Source organism: Leptodactylus fuscus, chromosome 2, assembly GCF_031893055.1.
Source record: "Leptodactylus fuscus isolate aLepFus1 chromosome 2, aLepFus1.hap2, whole genome shotgun sequence".
Lineage (NCBI taxonomy): Eukaryota > Metazoa > Chordata > Amphibia > Anura > Leptodactylidae > Leptodactylus > Leptodactylus fuscus.
The window spans coordinates 53,161,023-53,188,474 of NC_134266.1; the positions used below are offsets into that span (position 1 = coordinate 53,161,023).

At 41.5% G+C, this 27,452-nt stretch overlaps 1 protein-coding gene across 1 annotated transcript; it reads left to right on the plus strand.

Moving 5' to 3' along the window:
• On the plus strand, positions 1 to 25,484 carry LOC142194569 (organic solute transporter subunit alpha-like). Its single transcript, XM_075263788.1, has 8 exons — positions 1 to 319; positions 5,576 to 5,727; positions 6,607 to 6,680; positions 8,336 to 8,494; positions 10,838 to 10,949; positions 12,589 to 12,735; positions 16,369 to 16,474; positions 24,995 to 25,484. Exons 1-8 carry the CDS (start codon positions 205 to 207, stop codon positions 25,177 to 25,179), a joined length of 1,050 nt encoding a protein of 349 aa, XP_075119889.1. The 5' UTR covers positions 1 to 204; the 3' UTR covers positions 25,180 to 25,484.
• The last annotated feature ends 1,968 nt before the right edge of the window (positions 25,485 to 27,452 follow it).

A 27,452-nucleotide genomic window follows, 5' to 3' on the forward strand; every position in this document is an offset into this window, starting at 1 on the left:
GAACTACTGTATTTTTTCAGCCTTAGAAGTTCTGCCTATTGAACAACACTGACTTCCTCTGGAGACCAAGAGAAATCGCCGTACAATAGCATTGTCTTAAAATCCGACGTCTCCCAGAAGAGAACTCTGGACTGTTAGTTACAGCACAAGAAAAACAAGGAGCAACAAGGAGCTGGGATAAGAAATCGAAGTGGCTTTGCAAAAATGAATTTAGAACTAGTTACAGAAGAAGCGACAATGACTCCAAATGTTACTAGTCGTCCGGTCAACCCAATCTGCAGAAACAGACAAGCACCTTATACACATGAAATTCTGGAACGTAAGTACAATTCACTTCTGTGATGAAGATATAGATATAATACAAATGATATATTTTTTAGCATGTTATAGTTGTGTTACCCCAGATAACTTTGACAATTAGAAATATTCCATTCTCACATGTAGGTAAGTGAATTTACACTAAAAATAGATAAAAATACATTTCTTCCCCATCCCAGAGTAGACCTCTCTATCTTATATGTAACACTCTTTCATTCAAAGCCTCCGTCAGAAGTTCCATCGTCTTTGATGTCGTAGTGGCGGTTGAAAGATGAAACCGAGTGCTACGTAGGACAATATGTTTATTCTAGGGCTGATACATGAGAGCAATAGCTGATTTACGTACAACACTTATACAGCATGATAGCTGTAAATGAAAAATCTGTGGTTACTGCAGCAGCCCTATCCCCAATCTGAGATCCTGAACATTTGAAAAAGAGATGAAAAGTTGTACCTCTTAGGGCTAAGCTCCAATGTACAGATGTTTCAGGAAAAGACACTTTATTGAGAGTTCTAATTAAAGTTTTATGGGGTGTGTTATCTCTTCTTAAGACAGTGATCACAGATATTTTCTAATAATGAGAGCCTATGAATGACATATCCCACTATATACAAAACGTAATCTGAATACTTGCTTACCCTCTTGCAGCAAACATTATAATACTGTACACACATTTGTGTAAGGGCTAGTTCACACGTGAACTGCCCGCGCGGGTTTTGACACAGAGAGAGCCGCTTCGAGCCGCGTCTCTCTCTTGTCAAAACCCGCCCGCCGCGACCATCGCGGCTTTCACCTCCACTGTCGGCTCAAATGAATGAGCCGACATGGAGGGTGCTGCAGCCGGGTGTAAGCCGTGCGGCGCAGCCCGCGCGGCTTCCGCCTGAAGAAAGAGCATGTCGCTTCTTTTCTCCGCTAGCAGCAGCCCGCCGCTAGCAGAGAAAAGAAGCCCGGCGGTCTCCATAGACCACCATTATAAGGGGAGGTTTTGGACGCGAAATCCGCTGTCAAAAACCTCCCCTTATACTCACGTGTGAACTAGCCCTAAGTCATCCAATCGGACAGGTGGCGACAGCTCTCTGTACGGCCAGTCTTAGGATTAATTACCTAAAGTGAATTACAGCCCCTCCATCTTTTCCCAAAAAATTATTTATTTGCTGCTTATCAAAACCAGTAACTGCGATCCCCATTTCATGAGCCATGTGTTTTGATGCGTTCAGAAGCTCCTGGCATGTTTGTCAAATGTAGCCCCAAATACCAGACTGTGTTACAAAGGGCATTCATTTGACTTCTGTTGGTATAGCCTATATTCTTACTGTATGGCGTAGGGCAGGGGTAGGTAACCTTTTTTATAACACATTCTAAGTTAAATTATAAAATCAAAGCTGAGGTGCTTGGAGTGCTGCACAATAATTGTAAGTCTGATGACCCCTATACTAAAGTCATATACCACAAACCATAACACCACTGGTGCTTTCATTTAAATGTATAGCTGCGAACACATGGTGCATTTTTATTGGAAAACTGCCATTGTCTTTTGTCCGAAAACACACCATCATACAGAGTATTATTCCATACTGGCCCCTCCACACAGTATAATGTCCCATAGTGGCCCCTCCATACTGTACAATGCCCCGTTGCGGCCACTTCACCTGGCATAATGTCTCATAGTGGCCCCTCCACATGGTATAATGTCCAATAGTGGCCCGTTCACATTGTATAATGTCCCATTCTGGCCAATCCACACAGTATAATGTCAAATAGGAGACCCTCAATACATAATATGCTTTAGGGGCCCCTCCACACAATATAATGTCCTATGGTGGCCCCTCCTCGTGGTATAATGTACTATAGTGGCCCCTTCACATAGTATCCCATAGTGGCCCCAACTAATTTTTGGGGTTCGTCACTCACGAGATATTATTATACTCTGGGTTCTCTTCAGACCCCAGAGTATAATGATTGGAGGCCCCAGGGAGGTGATCAAACATTAAAATATTTTGTTACTCACCTTCCCTGGACTCAGGAGCGACTCCATGTTCTCTTTGTCCCTTCTTCTTGATGTCAGCAACCGTTGATTGAGTTTCAGGGGTCAGGTCAGTGTCATGACGCCAATGTAACCCCTGAGGCCATATCAGCGGTCTCTGGCAGAAGTACCAAAGAGAATAAGGAGCTGCTTATTATACTCTAAGGTCTGAAGAGACCCGAAATAATAATAGCAGTTTCAATTTGGACATATTTGGTCCTAATAAAACCACTTGGCTGTAGCGACAGGGAAATATGTATTATATATATGTATATAGCTACATGCCGGGTGTGTACAAATGGAAATCTATTAAAGGGTAGTCATAGCCCTATATCCTGTTTTCTAAGGTATTCTAATCCAGACACAGAATATGCTCTCTATTTTCAAATACCCCTCTAAATGATTTATCAGAATGGGATCTCTTGTATGCAACCTCAATATTAGGCAGAGCAAAAAGTATCTCTCTTTCTCTTTGGAGGACCCATCATGTCCATGTAGTACCTGGGCACTGACCTCCTCTGGAAGGCGCTTCAGTTGGATAATCTTTCATTAGCTGATTTTTACCTTATTTTTAGTTATATTTACCCTTCTGTGTATACAGAGAAAGTGAAGTACCATACAATAACAGTATCACGCTACACATAGGGTTGTTTGTACATTGTAACCATGGTCTGCATAGAAGCTGTAGGCACAAAACTGTAGATTTTTTTTCTTATTTTCTAGCAATCCATGCTTCACACCACATTGCATTGTGAGTGATCTTGTCCCTGAACCACAGCCAATTTGATAAAGATCAATGTTTTCCTATTCTTTTATAGATACATTTATCACCACAAGACCTGTATATAATATTAGAATAGAATAACTTCCAGGTGTACAATATATAACCTCGGCATTTGCGTCACATTCTAATGTAGTGCAGAAGTCACTTATGAGTTAATATAATTTTTATTCCGTATTGGCACTGATTTAGCTTTACATGGGCAGAAAGATAAGAAAAGTAACCTGTGATGACAGAAGACACTGCCGCACCTCTTTATGGTGTTCCTTGGTTTTATTAAAGGTGGTTGATACATGTAAAACTTATCTTAACCTTTCACACCCGTTCCCACACCTGAATCCTTTATTTTAAATTGAGGTGGGACCCAAGCAGGGATCGCACCACTATGAAGTAATAGAAATAAGACATACTCCACATGACGACGTTATCTTGCTCATTATATCTATGGCGCCTATTGCAACATAGAAATGTGAGCCACTTGTGTGGGTTAACTCAGAAAAATACAACCCCCATCCCAGGAAGGGAGAATTTTAGGGTATGTTCGAATGGATTTTTTTGCGGGCTGAAAAAATCTGTTTCAGGAATTAGGAAACTTTTTTTTTTTTTTGCTCAACCAGACTGTATGGACCTGGAAACTTCATCAACTTTGTCACTTTGTCAATAACGCATAAAAAACCATGACAAAAAAACATGTGTTTTTTCCACCTCCCATTGATTTAAATGATTTTTTCCAAGGTGGAATCCACCTGAAGAAGGGTCATGTCTAGAGATGAGCGAACAGTAAAATGTTCGAGGTTCGATATTCGTTTCGAGTAGCCCCTCAATATTCGACTACTCAAATCGAATATCGAACCCTATTATAGTCTATGGTGGGAAAATGCTCGTTTCAGGGGTAGGCAACATTCGAAATTCAAATTATACTTACCAAGTCCACGAGTGAGGGTCGGGCTGGATCCTCCGAGAAGTCTTCTCCGTGCAGCGTCCCCGCGGCATCTTCCGGCCTTGAATTCACTCTGCCAGGCATCCGGCCTGGGCAGAGCCGACTGCGCATGCCCGCACTACAAGCGGACATACTCAGTCGGCTCTGCCCAGGCCCGATGCCTGGTAGAGTGAATTCAGAGCCGGAAGAGGACGCGGGGAATCTGCGCAGGGAGAAAACTTCTAAAGGTAGGAGAAGAACCAGCGCTGATTGGCCGACTGTATAGCATTCGGCCAATCAATGCTGGTTCTGCATTGAACTTTTACATTCGAATATCGAGTGGTACTCGATCAAGGACGAGTATTTCGAATACCGTAGTATTCGATCAAATACCTACTCGATCGAGTACTACTCGCTCATCTCTAGTCATGTCCTCTAGCTAAAAAGAAATCTACTACTGACTCCCACTGAAATGAATGGGAGGCGTTTTCTGAAGCAGATTTTGAGGTGGATTCCACCTCAAAAGCAGCCTGCAAAAAACTCTGTGTGAACATATCCTTAGAGAGTTCATGTCATCTACTGTATGCTAATATTACAGTGACCATCAAGAGGGGGGAACCATGTACTGGTTAGGAGAAAAGGGTGAGCTGGGAGGTGTAGGAGACATTCTGTACAAGGCCCAAAGTCCGCATCAACATCTGCCTCTGCCATACTGTACCATACACCTGAGGACGCCGTTCATCCTCACGTTGCTCATTTGGGAACCGGTCAGGTTGTTGGTTTTCAATATGATCATGTAGTATACAAAATATTATATGAAGTAATAAAACGATCAGTACACTGAAAAAATTCCCTATCTAAAATAAAACTTTTATTTCTTTATAGATAAAAAACGTGGACCCAAATAAAAACAAAAGGGTTTATAAAGTGAGGCAGTGTGATACAGCTTTCCTGAGCAGTTGAGTGACAGTGGGCAGTAACCCTCTCAAATATTTCTAGCCCACCCTGTCCTTAATATCATAGACTTCTGCTCCTATATAGCTGTTCTAATTAAAGTGACACAGTATCCACACTCACAACCCTACTACAAGCAGTGAGGAGGTAAAGCGGGGGATAAACTGGAGACACTCGACTGGTCTGTCAGCTTGTAAACAATAAATCTCTACCCCGTCGATCCCCTAGGGAGAGACTGTAAGGCTACAGACACTGCTCTATCCCCCTCCTCACTATAACCAAGACCTCTACGCGTTTCCCCCACAGTTCATCAGGAGGCACGATATGTAAATAAGCATAATAGCTAATAAGATAGTTGTGCGGTGAAAACCGCAGTTCACAGGACCATGAGGGTTGGCCCCGTTACTTTATATGGATCGACCAATAAAACGATCACATAATAAACAGCCTCTCCTTAGTCCATGACTATGGGTAAGCAGTGATTTTCTAGCTAGTAAAAAGTCTGACTGTGCACTTATACCCAAAGTTGTATCATTTTACCTCTGTGCTGACAATCACTTTTATCACTTGTTCCTCCAGAGCTGGACATCACTGGAATACTGCTGTTTGCTATCTTGACATTTATGACACTAGTCACTGTGCTGGTATTCATAGAAGAAGCGTACTACATGTACAGGAAAATATCTGGTATTAAGAAGTCAATCATTATCTGGGTAAATGCCGCAGCACCGGTATGTACAACCAAAGCCAATACTAGAATTAGGAGTTATGATTCAGAAGTAAAAAGTGACATGATAAATCTCCCGAAATATCAGAAAAAGTCCTCCTACATACATAGGCTTTTAGCAGGATGCTTCCTGTGTGTTACAGCTGACATACTTGCCTATGATGTACTATTACTTCATTGGGAATTATGTTATTAACATAAAAATTAAAGTTCGATTACCAAATTTACAAATCAGCAATGTACTGGGAGCTACCATTCCCCATGTCAAGGGTTATTGCCCCTTTACACTCATCTGTGCACAATTACAGAAACATATCCCATTGACAAGGGGAATGGTGACCCTAGTGTCATACATTTTCAGGAAGAATAATAGAGGAATGACACAATGAGCTCTAGGAAGAGATGTTTCAGCTTCAAGAAGAGTTAACAAGTATTGGGGATTTATGGAATGATAAACACTTAAAAAAATTCTGTATTATAAAGAGGTTTCCCATGAATACAGCCATATTTAGATTTCTAAACAATTAAAACCTGCGTTTGGTATTTCGTTCAGGGAGTCTGCTTGGGGACCCCCCAAACGGAATACCGAATGCATTAAAAAGCGGTGAGCAATGAAAACACATGGACCCCATAGACTATAATGGGGTCCGTGTGTTTTCTGCGCGGTGTTTGCACGAATCATGCAGAGAAGAACGTAGTTTGTGACGTGATACAAAAACACCAGTGTTTTTTAAATCGCAGCATTTTGGCTAAAGATTTTTTTTCTGCAATGTGTGGATGGGATTAGTCAGAATCCCATCCACTTTGCAGGTACTGTAAAATGAAGCGTTTTTTATGGCGGTGTTTTTGACTCGGCCTAACGGTCTATTCTCTTCTTTTACAGATAATTGCAGTTACGTGCTGTGTCGGGATGTGGATTCCTAGGAGTACAATGTTCACAGATTTTACTGCTTCTGTGTAGGTATTCGAAGCTTTGACATAGGTACTGGAGCTATATATGAGGTGCCTGTGGGGGTACCCATGGTAAAAGGACACTGCTGGGGAAATGCCAACCATGTAATATAGGGAAAGATACATTTTTATTAACCATTTGTGTGGTTGTTTCTCATTTATTTCTGTTTATAGAAACCCAACCAATATCAGCAGTTTTTCCACTCCCTACAAGGGTTGTCCCCACTTTTTCAATAAATTCTCCACCAAGTGACACATCCACAGCTGCCCCCATATCACTGTGAAGATTTACTGTTTAGAGATGGGTATTTCTATATATGGCTTCATGACAAACATGTATTATTGGACATTGGCATGGTGGTAGATATCTGGATCTTGATACACTTAAGAAAAGTCATCTTTTCTCCAGACTGAAATGGCTGCTTACCAGGAAGAAAAGTTTAAGGCCAAGACTACAGTGCAACCTGGGCCGTGATATGCATTGTGTTACTAAAGATCGGGGTGTCACCATGTGTCCTCCTTTACAAATGGAAATGAATGTAGTCACACTGCTACCCAAAGGGCTCTGCAACTGCAACTTCTATTTGCCATAAACACCCAGTGTAATAGTTTTGTAACTAGAAGTCGCAGCACCCTTGGGGGCAGAATGCAACTCTATTCACTTATATTAGTACAGAACATTGCAATCTTTGGTCTCATGATGGGAGTTACAGCCAAAGTCGCGGTGTAGCCTAAATGCTTATCAATTGTAGATAAAATACATATTCATTTTAGTGTCTGACTAGTGTGAAACTCCTAAATTGGCTCGTAAGGGGGTCAGTCCTTAACCGTATTATTGTTCTTGAAATGTTATGTCTAGTGGCCCCATATTAAGAATATACAGTCATATAACCAGACACAACACATAACTAAGACAGGTCTTTGCTTAGCATTGAGGCTTGCTGGTTCTAAGGATCCTACAAGAGACCTTGGTGGTTTCAGTCTCTGACATTTAACCCTCTACCAGAATATCATTTCGGGTGCCATTTCTTACTTGTTTCATGATAAAAAAATATGCAAATTTATTCTCCAGGATGTGATTAGGAGAACAGTGCACTCTGTATGCCGCCCTCTAGAGGACAGCATCCTTAACATCATGCATGACTCAGTTAAAAAGTCTACTATCATGATGCGGATTTAATTGCCAAATTAGTATTTCTATTCCAAAAGGAACAGATTCCCAGCTATGGACAGCGCTGTTTCGACCTATTGGGCCTCCTCAGCATAGCGTAGGGATACTGATTTGGCAGAGTTAGAGACTATAGCAGGAATAACTTGTAAGTCTCCATACTGCCTATGTAGGCACACACTCTCCCTGATGTGTACGATTATCCCCTGACCCTGGTCTATAGTCTCTCACTCTGCCAAATCAGTATCCCTTCGCTATGCTGAGGAGGCCCAATAGTCCGAAACAGTGCTGTCCATAGCTGGGAATCTGTTCCTTTTGGATTTCTTTACCCAGAATCCCTAGTGGAGCAGGAATGACTTGTAAGTCTCCGTACTGCCTATGTAGGCACACACTCTCCCTGATGTGTACGATTATCCCCTGACCCTTGTTTCATGATATAAGTATAACTCATTGTGACGCAATATTCAGCATCATCTCTGCTCTTCTTTATTAGGTTTCTGGCCGTGCTCATACATAAATTTCAGCTGATGCTTGTGACTGAATGCGGTGGTAAAAAAAAATTCCTGCAAAAGTTTGGAGGTACAAAGCTTCAGCTCCACACAGGTCCATTGTGCTGCTGCTGTGTCTGCTTTCCAAGGAAAAATATTCACAGGTTAGTCTACAAATTGTTGAAATAACTACAGTACCTTCCCTCTGCCCTGTTATTACTGAGGATAATCTACTTGGCTGAAGTTAGAATCCATTTACATGGTACAATTTTTGGGCCACAATGAACAATGATTGACAATAAAACAATTTGATCAGTGCTTGTCAAAAAGTCTTTTATTTGGCCAGATGGAAAGCTGTATGGGGCCAAATGATTGCTGGTGGTGACGTACAATGCTATACTTGCATCCATTCCTGTTTTCACTCTTCAGCAAGTGAATACAGAATGAGTTTTATGCCCCTGCGGCTTTGCTGTTACTGTGCAGAGACTAAATAAGTAGACCTGAAGTTATTTGCTGGTTTACTTAGGATGGGTGTCCATGCGGCACAGATCCACCATAAATCACTGGATAAAAAACGAGCTGGATGTGGATCATTCATCCGTATACAGTTTGCATTATAATCTGCAGCACATCCACTATTTACACTGCAAAATGTGCTGCTAACAATGACTCTTTTTGTAGACCACCAAAAAAAAGATGCCGCCAATGAACAAAACAGTGCTTGCTCAATAGTCAGTTGATGGCAGAGTTCTACAGGTATAAGGCTGGGTTTACACTATGCTTTGTAAGGCCCCATGTAGCAGGCTGCAGCAAAAAAAGCAATGTGGGAAAAACCGGGGCAACAACGCATCATGGTTTTTCCCACAATGCCGCCCTCAAAGGTTTATACCTATAGGAAAACCTCTGACATCTCCATAGGCATAATTGACATGCTGCAATTTCCAAAACCACTACAGTTTTGGAAATTGCAGCGTACCTGCTGCACATATTTTACCACTATGTGGTGATGGGATTTGCTAGAACCCCATCCACTACACAGCGACTATAAAAAAAACACCATGTTTTTTTCCATGGCGAACAGTGATGTTTACGCCACAAGAGCACCTGACTTAAAAGCTACTTGAGGCCAGGGCCCCACAGGATGGAAATACCGCAATTTTTTACAGTATGGGCAAAGTGGATGGGGTTCTAGTGAATCCCATGCCCACTTTCCAGTAAAAACCACTGTGCGGCCACACCGCGATTTCCAAAACTGGCGTGGTTTTGGAAATCACAGCATGTCAATTATACCTACAGAAACATTGGTGGTTTCCCCATAGGTATAATTATAACAGAAAGTCCGCAGAGGAAAACGCAACGAACTTTCTGTTTAAAGCGCTGTGGGAAGAACTATGATGCATTGCCACTGCGGTTTTTCCTGCAGAGCTTAGTGGGGCCTTAGCCTGACATGCCAGCGGTTTCACTATAGGTTTAATGGATTCAGTAAGTCTATGGACTTTTTGTGAAAAGCGCTGCAGGAAAAACCTTGATGCATTGCTTTTTTGTTGCGCACTACAAGCGGACATGCACAGTCGGCTCTGCCCAGGCCTGATGCCTGGTAGAGTGAATTCAGAGCCAGAAGAGGACGCGGGAACGCTGCGCAGGGAGAAGACTTCTAAAGGTAAGTGAAGAACCAGCGTTGATTGGCAATGTATAGCATTCTGCCAATCAACGCTGGTTCTGCATCGAATCTTAACTTCGAACAGCTAGTAGTACTCGATCGAGTACGAGTATTTGGAATACCGTAGTATTCGATCGAACACCTACTCGATCGAGTACTACTCGCTCATCTCTATTTGCATGCTGTGATTTACAAAAACACAAGAGTGTTTTAAATCACAGCAATTCCGCTGCTAATTTTTTTCTGCAATGTGTTATGAAGCCAGAAACCCATTCACTTTGCTGGTACTGGAAAAATTTTGCGTTTCTGCAGCAACCAAAAAGCTGCGTTTTCACAACGCGAGGCCCGATCTAAAGCCATATACTGGGTCTATGATATTGAGATTCTGGGCCACTGTCGATCCGCAATTTGAGGAATTGACTTCATCTCAGTCCAATCCTATCACATCATTGATCACATCGCCAGGCTGCAGCTCATTCAAATAAACAGCAGGTACACACAATGTACTGCGCTGAGCTTGGTAAATAGTAAAGAGGCCACAGTAACCAATATTATAGTCCCGGAAAACCTCTTTATATACAAGGGTTCTCTACATGTCCTCTCTTAGACACTTCTTCTCGAAACCAAACACATGATAGTAGTCAATAGTTAATATAGATTACAATCATATTACATATCATTACTAAAGGTGCAGGATAATAATTGAAAGATTCAGATTTAACTTTTTACCAAAATGTGAACTCAAATGTAAAACTATAAATTCCGTAAAGAAACATAAGAATAAAAAAGAACAATGTAAAAGAAAAAGAAAAATAATAACATTGTCATTTAATTCAATATTTTACAGTCGTACGTTATTTATCCTGAAGTTGGGGACATTTCAGTTTGCTTTGCTGAGGCCAATACTTATGTTTTTGGCAGTCGTGCTGTGGACTAATGGAACATACGCCATAGGTGATGTAAGTATTGTACTCTTACTATAAAAATTCAGGATATAGTTCATCTACATGCTTCCTTAGAACTGCTGACACAATAGGCTTAATAACTGAATAGTCTGATCCACATTGGACAATGCCAAGTTTAGGCTTTTATAAATCCCTACTAGATATGAGCAGCACCTAACCTGTCATCAATTTCATGCTTCCCTAGCCACAGACAACATCGAATAGTGCCCGGCTCCCTTATTACTAGGAAAAATGGTGGACATGTCATAAAAAACGTCATAACTTTTCATGACCTAAATGATCAATATCATAATCCTGGAACTTCTGGCTTCTCCACCAAATATGAAGGAGAGATCCTAATCCCAAGAAACATCTCCAGCAGTATGGAATATATGATAAAGTGGTATACCGTAGACATGTGCCAGGCCTTAATAAAATTCATGATCATATCTATTGACAAGTTATCAAGTTAAAAGAAGGTACCGTATATACTTGAGTATGAGCCGACCTGAATATAAGCCGAGGCCCCCAAACTTACCACAAAAAACTGGGAAACCCTTATTGACTCGAGTATAAACCTAGGGGGGAAATGCAGCAGCTACTGGAAAATTTCAAAAATTAAAATGGTTGGAATTTTTGGGTGCAGTAGTTGCTGGGTGCTGGGGAAGGGGAGGGGGTGTTTTGGTTGTCTGTCTGCCCCTTCCCTGAGCTTGAAGACTGGGTTTTTCCTCCCCATTTGGAATTCAGCCTGGCTGAATATAGGGTATCTGCAGTGCTCCTATTGACCCCTTCCCCTTCCCTTCCCAGGGACGCATTTGAGAGAGCTGTTCCTGCTCTCTCCTCTTTCCAGGGGCATGGCGGCGCCTGCCGCTTCCCCGCAGCGGAGGGCATCTCCACTGTAAATCCGCCATTACCACTGTAAGAGTTACAATGGAGGTGCCAGTTGCAATGGCGACCGCTCTGGAGCAGAGCGGCGCCATTATAGCTATAGACCACTACAGACTACAGCTACCGTAGTTACAGACCCAGCATACAGACACCAGGGCGGGTGCTGGGCCTGCAGCATCGCCACACTAATTTCAAACTACAGAAGTACTTGGTAGAAGGCCCTGGTACTTCTGCCAGGAGTGTGGCGATGTTGCGGCCCGGCACCCGCCCCCGTGTCTGTATGCCAGGTCTGTAACTACGGTATTACCGTAATGACTCAGATATAAGCTGAGGCGGACTTTTTCAGCACAAAAACTGTGCTGAAAAACTCGGCTTATACTTGAGTATATACGGTAGTACCACCTACTTTATATTATATGGTGGCTTTCTTGGAGCTTATTGCATTTAGAGAAACAGAGTGCTGACCAGTAGGGATTTAAAGAGGACCTTTCACGGCCTCCACCAATTAAGAATTTAGCTGGGGGTTGACGAAGAATAGGTAATTATTGAAATTGAGATTTGGGTTCATGTAGAATATCAGAGACATTTGCATTTATGCAATGATCCTAAGGTAACCGCTTTTTTATGCGGGTAGGTTTCCATTCGGGATGTCCCCAAGTGGACTCCCAGAACAGAAATCTGAACGTACAAGTGAACCGGGCCTTAGTCAAATACAAATCATCATTTATTCATGTATTGACATGACCTGTATTCTATTCTCTTGCAGTCCCGAGCAGAGTCAGCTACAATGTACATTAATTTGCTGGTCGCGGTGATCACTCTTACTGCGCTATGGGCTGTGGGAATCATGTTCAACCTTGTCAGACCTTCCTTAGTGGACAAAAAGATTATTCCAAAATTTGCCTGTTACCAGGTAAGATCCTGAATTCTTAAAACACATATACTGTACTTTAGTGGCTTTTTTAATGAGTGTATCCCTGATTGCAAGTAATACATTGGATAAAGCCAGAGGTTGTGAATGTTTCACCCCTTGAATATTTTATTGCTTGAATACTGTATATATTATACTGCACCGATTGATTCTTTTATATACTGTTACAAAGCTTAGAGCTTCAGATGTCTCATATAAAGCTCCAAGCTCTTGGTATGGACAATTAGCTAAATGAGTTCTGGCTAACTGCGGCTGACCTGTCTATAAACTATATAGTGGACTCAAAAATAAAACAGTATGCAGTTAGCTCCTGAGCACCTCCTAGTGGCCGCTGCAGATGGTTACAATATTATAGAAACTGTAAGACCAAATGTATACATATCCATCTCTATTCACTCCTATATGGGTGCCAAGAACAAAGCAAAGTGTGATTTCTATTCACAGCTATCACTTGGAACAGTTCTGCCAATAGGTGGAAAACTGGTTATTCAGTTTAAATGACAATAAAATTTTTTTGCACGAGTAATAATAAGGTGAAATCAAATGTAGGCTTACTTTTACTGAACAGAAGTAAATATAAGCTTGTAGTATTGAGAGCTGAATATACAAAAATGGTGAACCTACATTATAGGTTATAATATATGATTATTATTGGTTATGCAAATAAAAGCAGTGCTATGAATCTTGCCATATGAAGGCTGAATATTTCATTGTATCCCCTAATCCCACATTTGCAACATAGACGTATAATATCTGCCATACAGAATTGAAGTCTTCACAAATTTCTTAAAATAACTCTTAGAGTAATGACAATACCGTCTTCAGAAATATTTTCACTGATGATTATATTTGTCATGGTGCCAAGACAACTTCTCGGAATCATGAATTACTCATGTTTTTGAGAAACAAATGTTTTTTTTCTTAAGAACAAGGAAAATCCTGTCATTGGTCTAATGAGTTCTTATAGTGCAGCTGTAAGGAAAGCATCAAAAATGTCTGCCAGTTCCCCTAAAAGTGCAAGACAAATTCCAGTGAAAAATACAGAGTTATAATAAGTAACCTGTACATATTCTGAAGACTAACTGGGGTGAATCTTCACAAGAACAAGACTTCTGTTTCAGCAATCACTTTCCCCATATAATAACAATTCTGGAACATATTTTTTTTAGAGTTCTGTTCCGTGTGAAAAAATTCAGAACTGGTTAGGGCTCGTTCACATCTGCGCCCAGGTGTCCGTTCTGCAGGTTTCCGTTTCCTGCATAAAACAGAGCAGGATACGGAAACCTGCAGGAGTCTCTCTCACCCATTCATTTGAATGGATGAGAAAACTGTCCGGCCGTGAGCGGCGGTGAGCGTTTTATGCTCTCCGCCGTGAAACCGGGTTTTTTAATCCAGACACAGAGTCGGACATGCAGTACTCTGTGTCCGGATTAAAAAATCCGGTTTCGCGGCGGAGAGCATAAAACGCTCACCACCGCTCACGGCCGGACCCGGTCTGTGCTTTCCGTCTTCTGGCATGTAGAAGACGGAAAGCACAGAACGGAGTACTGAACGCAGGTGTGAACCTATTAACATTTCCCTTCTCAATGACGAGTCTGAGACTAAGCAGTGCTGGAGTGTCCAGATAGGTACGGGCATACCTTATTGACGAAGGGAATAGTTTAGATGATGTTCATTTCCAGAAGGAATAACAAAGGAAAGGCACAACACTTAGTTTTCCTCTCATACAAAGTAATATATAATGATATCTGTAGACTGACATCAATACAGGGATTAAACATTTTGCAGCTTAGGCTAAGTTCCCGTTGGCTTCTTTTAAGGATCAGAACAACAGACACAACAGACTTAGAACTGAATATAATGACAGATGCAGATGGAGCACATTCTGTCCGGCTCCATCATCATTCACTGTAATGTGAAATTAAAGGAGGAAGAGGTTAAAAGTAGACAAACAAGATGTAGGAAAGTGTCCATCATGTTTGTTTACATTAAAATAAGACTTAGCCAAGGGGGAGGGACTGAATGAGCATTTTGTCCACATCAGGAGGCTCATGAAGCCGCCATTTGTATTACTCTCCACTACTTACTACTACATCCCTGTATTTTGCATTTCAGCTCTATTCTGTCTTCCATTAAAGAAAACCTGTTAGGTGAATTCTCCAGCCCTTTCTTAAAGCTGGATGTGATAGAGGGAAAGATGTCGAGCTTTGTCATTTATATGATTTGGGACATGAGAGTAAATCCTATAAGAAACTGTCCTGTGTTTTCTGCTAACACGCAGTAATTGAAAACCATTTGCACATGTTGTACTGATACAAGGAAAGCGTCAACCATTGTGTGAGGGGAGTAAGCAGGACTCTTAGGGTAAGTTCACACGATGTAACGTTTCGCATGATCTGGCACGTATACACGTGCCGGCAGATGATGCGCTCAAAATGCTTCCATTGATTTCAATGGGAGTTAGGAGTGTATACGGCGCGTTATTTTGCGCCCGTGATTTTGTGGCCGCTCAAATCACGGGCGCAAAATAACGCGGCATATGCACTCCTAACTCCCATTGAAATCAATGGGAGCATTTTGAGAGCATCATCTGCCGGCACGTGTATACGTGCCAGATCACGCAAAACGTTACATCGTGTGAACTTACCCTTAGGGCCCCTTCACACGGAGTATACGTTCATTGATTCTGAACATGTAACACATTCCGAATCAGTGGCGTTAAAACAGATCCCATTGCTTTCTATGGGAGCCGGCATACGTGCGCTACCCATAGAAATGAATGGGCTGCTTTTTTCCCCTATTGCTTTCAATGTGAACATTTGCTCAGCTTTCAAAGAGCTTCACTTCCTCTGTCACATTCTGAGCTCAGGATAGGACATAGGACTGCAGAAATCACCGGCAGGCTAACATTTAAGGGGATTTCTGGCTTAAAAATACTGAAAGCTCATTCTAAGGACAGATCATCAATATCAGATCATTTTGATCTGACACTTAGCAGAAAGCAGACAGCTCTGTTCTCTGTATAGAAGCTGAACTGTGAGCTAATCTGCAGTAATCTTATCTATCAGCTGCAGAGAATAGCTGATCAGTGGGGGTGCCAGGTCTCATACTCCACCAATGTGATATTGATGGCGTATCCTTAAGATTAATTGTCAGTTTAAGACATCATCCTCAACCTTTTCCAGAAAACTACGACCTAGTGATAAAATGCCCCCCCCCCCCCAGTTCTCACACATGTAAGAACCCCCCCTCCCTCCCCCAGTGTTCCCACGCTCAGTGTTAAGCAGCATTTGTTACTTTCCACTCTGCTCCTTGCTTTCTCTTCACTCCAGGGCTTGCTCTGACATCAGCACTCGGAGGAAGTGGGGAGCAGAGTAGTGAGTAGTGAACGCAGCTTATCACTTGCGCCCTGGGTCATGGTAACAGCAATATGGGAAAAGATTGGATAACACATCATTATCTAGTATTCACATATACATGCACAGAGAAATAAAAATATGTCTGTATTACATTTACATCCTACAGTGCAGTATGTGTTCTTAGATGCCAACCATGACCTCTCAGTTTACTTTCATATATGTACCGGATATAACTGATTTATTTTCATTGTTCTAGTTTATTGTTATTCTGAGTCAACTCCAGACATCAACCATCAATATTCTTGGTAGCATGGGTGTCATTGCCTGTGCTCCACCACTCCCTGGACCATCCAGAGCTTCATGTGAGTAACCATCATTTTAACAATATATATCCTTTATGTGATAAACAAAAAGTTTCCCATTAAAGAGACACATTGTTTTATGTAGACATATTATTCAGGGGAAAGATTCAAATTAGCTCATATCAGCAAAAATAGGGCTACCCCTTTGTAGAAAGGTCTGCTCTGGGATGTTTGCCTGTCGCCAGTACAGAGTAGGGCTATAGGATGGCCGGATGCATGTAAGACATTGTATGCCATATTCCAGTAACACTACTCTGTACTGATGATGGGCAAACACCCCCAAACAATTCTGTCTTTAGATGAGAAATTCGGGTCTTTCTAGTATGAGGTATATCCAGTTTTATTTGCCATATTCTAAATTTTATTTGTTTTTTTGGTGTTGGGCATTCTAATCTTTGTTATTAGGACCTATGATTTCTACGTATGAAAATAGTTTGAGGGGTATGTATGAGCTTTGAGTGCTAAGAAAACAGCTGCAAAGGTAAAGATATATACTCTTCAGACCACAGGATATAATAAGTGCAGAGGTGATCAAACATAAAAAACAATGTTTCTCACCTTCCCTAGACTCCGGCACAGCTCCATGATCTCTTCGGTGCTTCTGCAGACATTAGAGACCTCTAATAGGGCCTCAGGGGTTACATCAACACGTCACTGACGTCAGGCAGAAGCGCCAAAGAGAACAGGGAGCCACGTCTGAGTCCAGAGAAGGTGAGTGGAAGGGCCATTATACCATGTGGAGGGGCCTCTATGGGACATTATACCATGTGGAGGGGCCTCTATGGGACATTATACCATGTGGAGGGGCCTCTATGGGACATTATACTGTGTGTGGGCCACTATGGGACATTATTCTGTATGGAGGCCACTATGGGACATTATACTGTGTGTGGGGCCTCTATGGGACATTATACTGTGTGTGGGCCGCTATGGGATATTATACTGTGTGGGGGCCACTATGGGACATTATACTGCATGGAGGCCACTATGGGACATTATACTTTGTGCTCTATAGAACATTAAAGAGTTTTTAAGAAATTGGATAACGGGGTAGAGGGGACACCAATTAATTTTAACTTCATTTAATCATATCCAGCTGAACTTAATCTGTTTCACTAAAGCTGTGTTCAAAGTATTTTCACTGTGTTGCCAATAAAATTGCATGCATTTTTGTGCAAAAACGTACCATGTGAACACAGCTTTACATCGAAGTGAAAGTAGCAGTGGGATCCAGATATATAGTATGTCACCATCCTAAGGGTGCTGCCACCCAGTGCTCCTGGATGCATACATTTACCACTACGTGACAACTGGACTTGTACTCTAATTGCTTCTAATGGGAAAGTACACAGGTGTGTCTTGGGAAATAGCAGTAAAGGCCTGTGTCCAGAACAGGGCCACTGTAACTATAGGGCCAAAGATGCACTTGCACCGAACCATATGGTAACGGGGACCCTCTTGAAACAGCAGGTCAGTCCTGCATTTGCTCTCCCGCTGTTTCGGTCAGTGGGTCGGGGCTGCACCAACTTCAACTCATCAACGACCATGGGAACAGAACAGCAGGGGAATGAAAAGAGTTGAGTATTATTGATTTTTTGATTTTTGTATGGAAGGAGAGGGGCATAATATTGTGGGGGCATCTGCAGCCGAGCTTTAAACTGTGGGGACAGCAGGAGGGGGACATTAAAGAAGGAGCAACTTTAAACTATGGGACAGTTAGAAGTGGATATTAAACTGAGGGTGCAGCTGGGGGACTTTATACTGTGGGGGTATCTGGAGGTGGCATTAAATTGTGGGGGTACCGGAGGGGACATTAAACTGTGGAGGCAGCTAGAGGAGGACATTAACTGGGGGGACAGCAAGAGGGACACAGTAAACTGTGTGGGCAGCTGGAAGGGGACATTAAACTGAGGGTGCAGCTGGGGGGGGACTTTATACTGTGGGGGTATCTCTAGGTGGCATTAAATTGTGGGGGTATCTGGAGGTGGCATTAAATTGTGGGGGTAGCTGGAGGGGACATTAAACTGTGGTGCAGTTGGAGGGGGACATTAACTGGGGGGGCGGTAAGAGGGACACAGTAAACTGTGTGGGCAGCTGGAAGGGGACATTAAACTGGGGGCAACTGGAGGGGGATATTAAACTGACAGGGCAAATGGAAGGGGACATTATTCTTTTGGGGCAGCTGAAGGGGGACATTATGATGTGGGACCAACTGGAGGGGGACATTATGCTGTGGGAGAAGCTGGAGGGGGACAATATACTGTATGAGGCCCACTAAGTGGACATTATAATTTGTGCAAGTCAGGTATTTCTAAGTTGTTGTGATGGTGGGGGCACTGATGAAACCTTTGCACTGGGCCCACTAATGTGCTAAAATGGTCCTGGTCGAGAAGCATCTCATGGTAGCACTTGTGTGTTGTTTGTGGTATATGACTTTAGTATAGTGGTTGTCAGCTTTATAATTTATTGTGCGGCATTCCAAATACCTCACCTTTTTTTTTTTTTTTTTAATTAAATCAGCAAGCATTACAAAAAAGGTTGCCTACCCCTGATCTAGGGTCGCAGGGCCCCACATTGCGAAAATGCAGCTGCAAAAAACGCTGTGTTTTCCATTTCCTTAAAAGTGGATGGGATTCTGATTAACCCCATCCACACAAGCATTTTAGTAAATCGCAGCATGTCAATTATACCTATGGAGATGCTGGAGTTTTCTGTATATATATATATATACAGTCCTATGAAAAAGTTTGGGCACCCCTATCAATCTTAATCATTTTTAGTTCTAAATATTTTGGTATTTGCAACAGCCATTTCAGTTTGATATATCTAATAACTGATGGACACAGTAATATTTCAGGATTGAAATGAGGTTTATTGTACTAACAGAAAATGTGCAATATGCATTAAACCAAAATTTGACCGGTGCAAAAGTATGGGCACCTCAACAGAAAAGTGACATTAATATTTAGTAGATCCTCCTTTTGCAAAGATAACAGCCTCTAGTCGCTTCCTGTAGCTTTTAATCAGTTCCTGGATCCTGGATAAAGGTATTTTGGACAAACAATTCAAGTTCAGTTAAGTTAGATGGTGGCCGAGCATGGACAGCCCGCTTCAAATCATCCCACAGATGTTCAATGATATTCAGGTCTGGGGACTGGGATGGCCAGTCCAGAACATTCTCATTGTTCCTCTGCATGAATGCCTGAGGATTTGGAGCGGTGTTTTGGATCATTGTCTTGCTGAAATATCCATCCCCGGCGTAACTTCAACTTCGTCACTGATTCTTGAACATTATTCTCAAGAATCTGCTGATACTGAGTGGAATCCATGCGACCCTCAACTTTAACAAGATTCCCGATGCCGGCATTGGCCACACAGCCCCAAAGCATGATGGAACCTCCACCAAATTTTACAGTGGGTAGCATGTGTTTTTCTTGGAATGCTGTTTCTTTTTGGACGCCATGCATAACCCCTTTTTTTTTATAACCAAACAACTCAATTTTTGTTTCCAAAATGAAGCTGCCTTGTCCAAATGTGCTTTTTCATACCTCAGGCAACTCTATTTGTGGCGTACGTGCAGAAACGGCTTCTTTCTCATCACTCTCCCATACAGCTTCTATTTGTGCAAAGTGCGCTGTATAGTTGACCGATGCACAGTGACACCATCTGCAGCAAGATGATGCTGCAGCTCTTTGGAGGTGGTCTGTGGATTGTCCTTGACTCTTCTCACCATTCTTCTTCTCTGCCTTTCTGATATTTTTCTTGGCCTGCCACTTCTGGGCTTAACAAGAACTGTCCCTGTGGTCTTCCATTTCCTTACTATGTTCCTCACAGTGGAAACTGACAGGTTAAATCTCTGAGACAACGTTTTGTATCTTTCCCCTGAACAACTATGTTGAACAATCTTTGTTTTCAGATCATTTGAGAGCGGGCTGTCCATGTTCGGCGACCATCAAACTTAACTGAACTTGAATTGTTTTGTAGAAAGAAATGGTCCAAAATACCTTCATCCAGGATCCAGGAACTGATTAAAAGCTACAGGAAGCGACTAGAGGCTGTTATCTCTGCAAAAGGAGGATCTACTAAATATTAATGTCACTTTTCTGTTGAGGTGCCCATATTTTTGCACCGGTCAAATTTTGGTTTAATGCATATTGCGCATTTTCTGTTAGTACAATAAACCTCATTTCAATCCTGAAATATTACTGTGTCCATCAGTTATTAGATATATCAAACTGAAATGGCTGTTGCAAACAGCAAAATATTTAGAACTAAAAATGATTAAGATTAATAGGGGTGCCTAAACTTTTTCATAGGACTGTATATATATATATATATATATATATATATAATGGCGGAAAACTGTTCAGACTTTCAGTGTTTTATGGCTGCAGCTCTTTTTTGCAGATTTGTTAAACAGATCTACTAAATAGATGGCCAGAACATGTTGCGAATGCAGCACGATTGTCAAAAACCAAGATCTATCCATAATCTCTACTGCATTATTTCATCTTAACAAATGACTTTACCTTATTGTAAACTATGATGTCACATAGCAGAATATATAGTGATCTGTGTTTAATGTTCTATACAGAATAGTGAGCCCACTGGAAATGAATAGTTGTTTAGGAGAAGGTATATAGACATTTTGTTCTGTATATATTTCAACCTTTACAAGAATGCGAAGGGTTTGACCCAGCGATCAGTTAGCCCTAGATAAGATAAGAAGCGATAACAAGTATTTGTAGTTGATAATATATCTAAAGTGGCAAGATTCTCAGATATGTCAGTAAATACCTCATTTCAAGTAAAACTGTTGTCTCTGAAAGAAAACACATGGTCATACACCCAATGAGAGTACTTTAATGTCATAGAGTGTACCCTATTGGGACCCCCCCCCCCCCCCATATGAATCAGACCAGTGAACTGATCTGTAAGAGCAACTTCTTTTTCTGATTCATCCACTCACTGACTGGCCGGCATATAATGTTACATTTTCATTGCAGTGACTGGACAATACCAATTGACCACAGTCAAACTCACCATTTTGGTATGGGGAGAAGTGTCTTCTTGGAAGCTGTCCTCCAGCATACTCCCACTCAGCTCAGCTTGACTGACATGTCTCTCCCTATATTCAAATAGAGACAGACCAATTAATTAAGCCAAACTGAGTGGGGAAAAGTCAGAGGATGTCGTAACTATGAAGTGCTCCTCACTGCACCCTACTCATGATGTTTCCTCTGAAATGCCACAATGTTTCAGAATAGCACATAGGTTTTTGCAGTGCTGGATTTCCTCTTGCCAATGAGTGGAGCAGCAGGTCACACAGTTGTGTTGCTGTTGCTACCTTTATTTCCACTAGTAGTGCAGGACATAGCTGAGTTTAAGAACATTAACCCTGGAAATGAAAGGTAATGCACACTAGAGATAATCTTGTGCAGCTTCAACAATCTTATATAAATCCAACAAAGAATAGAGGGATTGTGTTATGGAATTGCTATTTAAGCAAACACAATAGTCTACAAGTTCAACCAAGCTGCATATTATCTGAAATCCATATGGGTAGACTAAGTCTATGACACCTCTGAGCTATTCACCAAAACCAACCACAAGACAGAATGAACTTGGTTTCCGGGGACCCATTTTGTGTCTGCAGAATAAGGTGACTAAACTCACAGACCTGTGAATTCAAGGTGCGAATTCACAGCCATATACCAAACCAAAAGCCCAGCGTCAGGTTGATGGATCTCTGCCCTACATTGTATTTCCCAATATTAACGGTAGCATAAAGCACAATAGGATCAAAGAACAGAAAGAGGTTAATGGAGAAATAGCTTGGATGTTTTTGTTTTTTTATTTTTGTGCATTTTCTATGTTTAACTTTACTTTAAGAAACCACAGATTTCGCCATTGAAAATCTCTATGCATTCCAAATAGAAACTTAGTGGAAACATAAAAGACAGGATGTGGTAATGTTTGATTGTGTTTACCACCAAGAAAACGCACAGCAATGTTTTTTAACACTGAGACACCAAATGTTATAACTGAATCTTGGGCAAAACAAATTACAGAAATAAATAGAAAAATAACATTTATGTGGCAATATAAATGGAAAATGCCACCTAAAGACAGATGATAGTCTGGTGTATCATTATATGAAACGGTTATTGAGGCTGCGGTATATTTTGTAACAAAGGGAATTGGAAAATGTTTCATTGTGTAACAAAACTAATAATAGGAACCCGAGAAGAGACTGATAGTTTGTTTAACTCCATCCTCAATAGCTATAAAACATGTAATATGGCGTCAGACATACAATCAGGGCTGTTGTTTTCCTCTTGTCCTTTCTCTATTATCATCTCATTCCAACACATGGTATTAGTGGGTGGGTCAGCTAGACAGGGCTACTATGTACTTTGGAAGTGTGATCGAAGATTAGTTATCAGCGCCACAATACAGGAGGTTATATGGGAGGTAAGTGATAACACAACTATATAGATCTGGGATTATAGATATAGTGTACATTATTTAACCCTCTATTAAGGCCCTCTTAAATAGTCCAATAAATGGCCAAATAACTATTAATAGGAATGTTCATTTCTAATAGTTGACCGTTGTAAAGGTGACTGCATCATTAATATAGCACCAAATAGATATATATATTGTTGGCAACAGGGAATTTGCAGTCAACAATATGAAAACTGATCTTCATCCCCATATAGTGCCAATGACTGCTCCCTGTAAATGAGTTATGTTCCAATGTTTTCTAGATCTTTGTTTGTTGTCATTCTTTGTTTACTTCCAGTGGATAAAATTCATCCATGGTCATGTGATATACAGTCCATGGTCATGTGATATACAGTCCATGGTCATGTGATATACAGTCCATGGTCATGTGACGGACACACAGGTGCACAGCTCATTACAGTCACAGCTCAGTAATCAGGCATCTGTTTTGTAGCGAGCTGTGCACCTGTGTCAGGGAGACGAGTGTCAAAAAGTCACTCTTATGTATTTAGATACAGAGTAAGGCCGGGTTCAGATGGAGTTTTTTGGACTGGATTCTGAGGCGGGGAGTTGTCACGGATTCCACTCTGGATTAGGCCCAAATCAATGGGCCTAGTCCAGAGGGAGTGTTGTGAGGCAGATGTCCACCTCAAGAAAGGGCAAGCCCTTTCTTTTTTCTGCTAGCAGGAACAAACCGCTCGCGGAAAAAGGAACCCATTGAATTCAATGGGAGGCGGTTTTTTGAGCTGGATTTTGATGTGGATTCCACCTAAGGGTAGTGTGAACTTCCCCTAAGGGTAGTGAACTGAGGCTTTGCCCCGGGTGAAGGAAACTCTTCCATCACATCACTCTTATCTCTTCCATCACACCAGAAGTAGCCCGCCTACTCAGAAATGATGGAAATTATGGTTTAACACAATTTTTAGTACACTGCATGTCATATGTATCTACAGCTTATAGACTATAGCCTATAGACCAGGGGTCAACAAGCTCCAGCACCTGTGCCAAGGTCAGCACTTCAGGCATATTTACTCGGCACAGGGCTTTCTCTAATGTTTACAATGCTGCTGCTCCATGTAGTCCCGCTATCTCATGGACCATGTAAACACAGTAAGAATGTAGGAAGCATTAAAGGGGAAAAGCATGAGGCATGGCGTCCTAGTGTCCAGGCTGTGAGCTAGCCTTGTCAGATGGCAGCAATTGCCTGTGCATTTTGCAAGAACAAAAGTATAATGGCAGCAGCAAACACTCAAATAGGCGTTTGTTCATTTCTCAAGGTTGGACAGAATTGTATTAGTTTACGCAATAAAATAATTGGGCTATATGAAGGACATCCTCTGCCCTCACCAAGCTGGCTAGATGCAGATCACTCTGGGTATTGTCACCAGCCAAAAGTTGTATTCACCAGAAAGGAATCATCATGGACAAGAATAATAATGGCTTGGAAGTATAATCAAGCACTTGGTTACTGTTATGGTGTGCACTATATAACATTCATGTAAGGATCAACATTAGGGTTGAGCTGATCTTGAGACTTCAGAATCGATTTCAAAATCTGATTTCCGATAATTTTCCAGCCAATCGCGATCGTGAAATTTGCTCGATCGCCGATCGGGATCCGATCTTTTCCGATCCCAATCCTCAACCCTAGTCACTGCTTCTCTATGGGAAAAGTCACTTCAAGGTTGAGCCAATCTTGAAAAAATCTCCAACCTCGATCCCGCTGGAAAAGATCCAGTCAGAATTCCGATCACGATCATGATATTTACTCGATCGCCGATCGGAATCCGATCTTTTCCGATCCCGATCGCTCAACCCTAATCAACATCCTCATGATTATTGCATAACACACTGACAAATTCATCTTTGACTTTTTTAAAGGAATTGGCACATGAGACAAAAAAAGGTTGCTGACCCCTGCTATAGACTAATAGTAATATAGATTATGATATGTATACATTTACATATTTTTCATTCTAAACTTATATTCTATCAATATCATTTTTATTTCAGATATGAATCAGCAACTTCTTATCATGGAAATGTTCCTGACCACAGTGATCTGCCGAATGCTCTATCGGCGAAGATATGAGGAGAAACCTGCACTTACTGAAGATGAGGAGACCAAGGAAAATCTGCAAAATAGTACACTATGTATCAATGGAAAGGCAATGGATGAAGGACTCCAAAAGGTGTAAAAGATACCGAAAAACAATCGCAGGAACTTCAGCAGAATAAGACATACAAATTCTGTAGAATTTCATCATCTACTTGTACAGACAGATGATTTGTTATGTCAAATGTTTATTGGACTAATGGAAATCCTTCTATATATGTTTATATCCTTGTATATAAGACTAAGCTTTGCTTGTATTATGTATTGCATGTTGTTCATCTGTTATCAACTCTAGCTGAGATTGGGAAGCAAAGTTGTGCAGTTTTGTGTTTGGTTCTACCTATGGGTTTGCATTAAGACTTCCTGTAAATTGCTCCAATGGATATGTTATAACAAGAGTTTTTGTTGCTAATATGTCTTTGGCCCTAAGTCACTACTATGACCTGTGATTGAGCTTCACTGAGGGCCAAAAGTCAAGTGGACGGCTGGGAAGAAGAACAAAATGGCTTTTTATTTTGGCATACCCTCCCTGGCTTCTGATTATTATACTCTGGGGCTTGAAGAGATCCGAGAATATTATAGTCAACTTGTAGTAGACTCTTGGGTAAATTTGCGGTTCAACTGAACCTGTACTTTATGGAAATTTTATTTACAAATTTGCCCATCTTCAGTTCATTGTATTGTAGATAAATGGTGCTAATTGATTTTTCAATTTTAAATCTTCTTATCAAGTATTTTAATGAGAATTGAGGTGTTTCTCCATGTTTGACAATCTTTACCCTTTACAAAATTGATCCCAAAGTGTCCTACTTATTGTGACCCCAATAAGCAGATATAACCTGCGGGCAGGGGTGTAACTACCATAGAGGCAGCGGAGGCGGCCGTCACAGGGCCCGGGCCATTAGGGGGCCCGGTGACAGCCGCCACCGCTGCGTTTTTTTCTTGTTTTTTTTTAAATTGGCCGTTATGGGCCCTATTTACTTGCCGATCCTGGATATTATACTGTGTGCAGGGGCCACTATGGGGACATAACACTGTATGCAGGGGCCACTATGGGGTATAATACTGTGTGCAGGGGCCACTATGGGGGATAATACTGTGTGCAGGGGCCACTAATGGACATAATACTGTGTGCAGGGCTTACTAAGGGACATAATAGAGTGCGGAGGAGGGGGTCGGTCAAGGTCTTCGGCATCGGTGTCGGTTGGGGGGGGGCATGTCAAAAGTTCGCCATGGGGCCCCGCCATTCCTAGTTACGCCACTGCCTGCGGGTAAACCGGGAAGAAAGTGTCCAGTTTCCCAGTGGTGTAACCACAAGAGAAATTACACAGTTCTAATGGAAGCCAATGAGTTGAACAAAGAACCATCTCTATTAATTTCTTAGTATTGTACGTGGACAACACCTTTAACTTGTAATTCTCACACAGTTTTTGTTCATCTGCTATCTCTTCTTGGTTGACATGTTCTAAATGTGTCTCAGTTTAATGTTAAGTTATATGCCCTATAAACATGAGGAATAACAATGCTTCTCAATGTTTCATGGCTTTCGGCACACCCATATACTTGTCCATTAGACTACCAGATAGTCATGATTCTTCACACCACAGAACACCTTTTCACTGCTCTAAGACTCTAGCGGCAGCGTGCATCATACCACTCCATCCAATGCTTGGTATTGTGTGTGATGATGTGCACAGATTATGTTATAGGAGCAAAAACCTGGATGTTGAATATGTTGAATTTCAAAATGCCCAGTGCTTTGACATTCAATAGGAAAAGGACCAGACATGGACCCACTGGGTAGTGCTTTGACATTGGGTGGGTATCTGGCAACAGTACTTATTATTGAGAACATATGCACACTCGGGCAACCTGAGCTATGCATATGTATGGGCGGGTTATAACTTGGTAGGAATAGCTGTGGACTGACGGAGCATTCAGCTAACAACTATCTAAAGTGTATGGAAAGCTTTGCTGTACAAGGCGTTAACTCAAGACACTTTTCCTTATAGACTCTGTGGCCCATGCTGCCATAATAGTAATTATATATAAAAAGAGGAAGAAAGAGAGAGAGGATTTATTAGATTTTCTCTTTTATTTTCATAAACATGTAAATGTTAAGTCTAATGAACAATCACATATAGATATCCATATGGTTTACTGTAATTAATATGCAGATGAAGAAGTCAATGAAGCTGTCCAACATCTGCTGAGGGCAATGGTTACTGTGTGAACAGATGTCTGATACAGTGATAAAAAAAGTATATACTTTTTATTAAAAATGTTGTGGCGGGACAATGTATCACGGATATAGTTTGGTCATGGTTGACAATAATACAGGTACATTCTTATTCA

What these genes read in the sequence shown, in the direction of transcription:
- LOC142194569 (XM_075263788.1), top strand. Translation starts at nt 205, where the DNA reads ATGAATTTAGAACTAGTTACAGAAGAAGCGACAATGACTCCAAATGTT. An exon ending in CCAAGGAAAAATATTCACAG is followed by an intron (nt 8,495 to 10,837) that starts GTTAGTCTACAA and finishes AATATTTTACAG; the next exon opens with TCGTACGTTATTTATCCTGA. An exon ending in CAAAATTTGCCTGTTACCAG is followed by an intron (nt 12,736 to 16,368) that starts GTAAGATCCTGA and finishes TCATTGTTCTAG; the next exon opens with TTTATTGTTATTCTGAGTCA.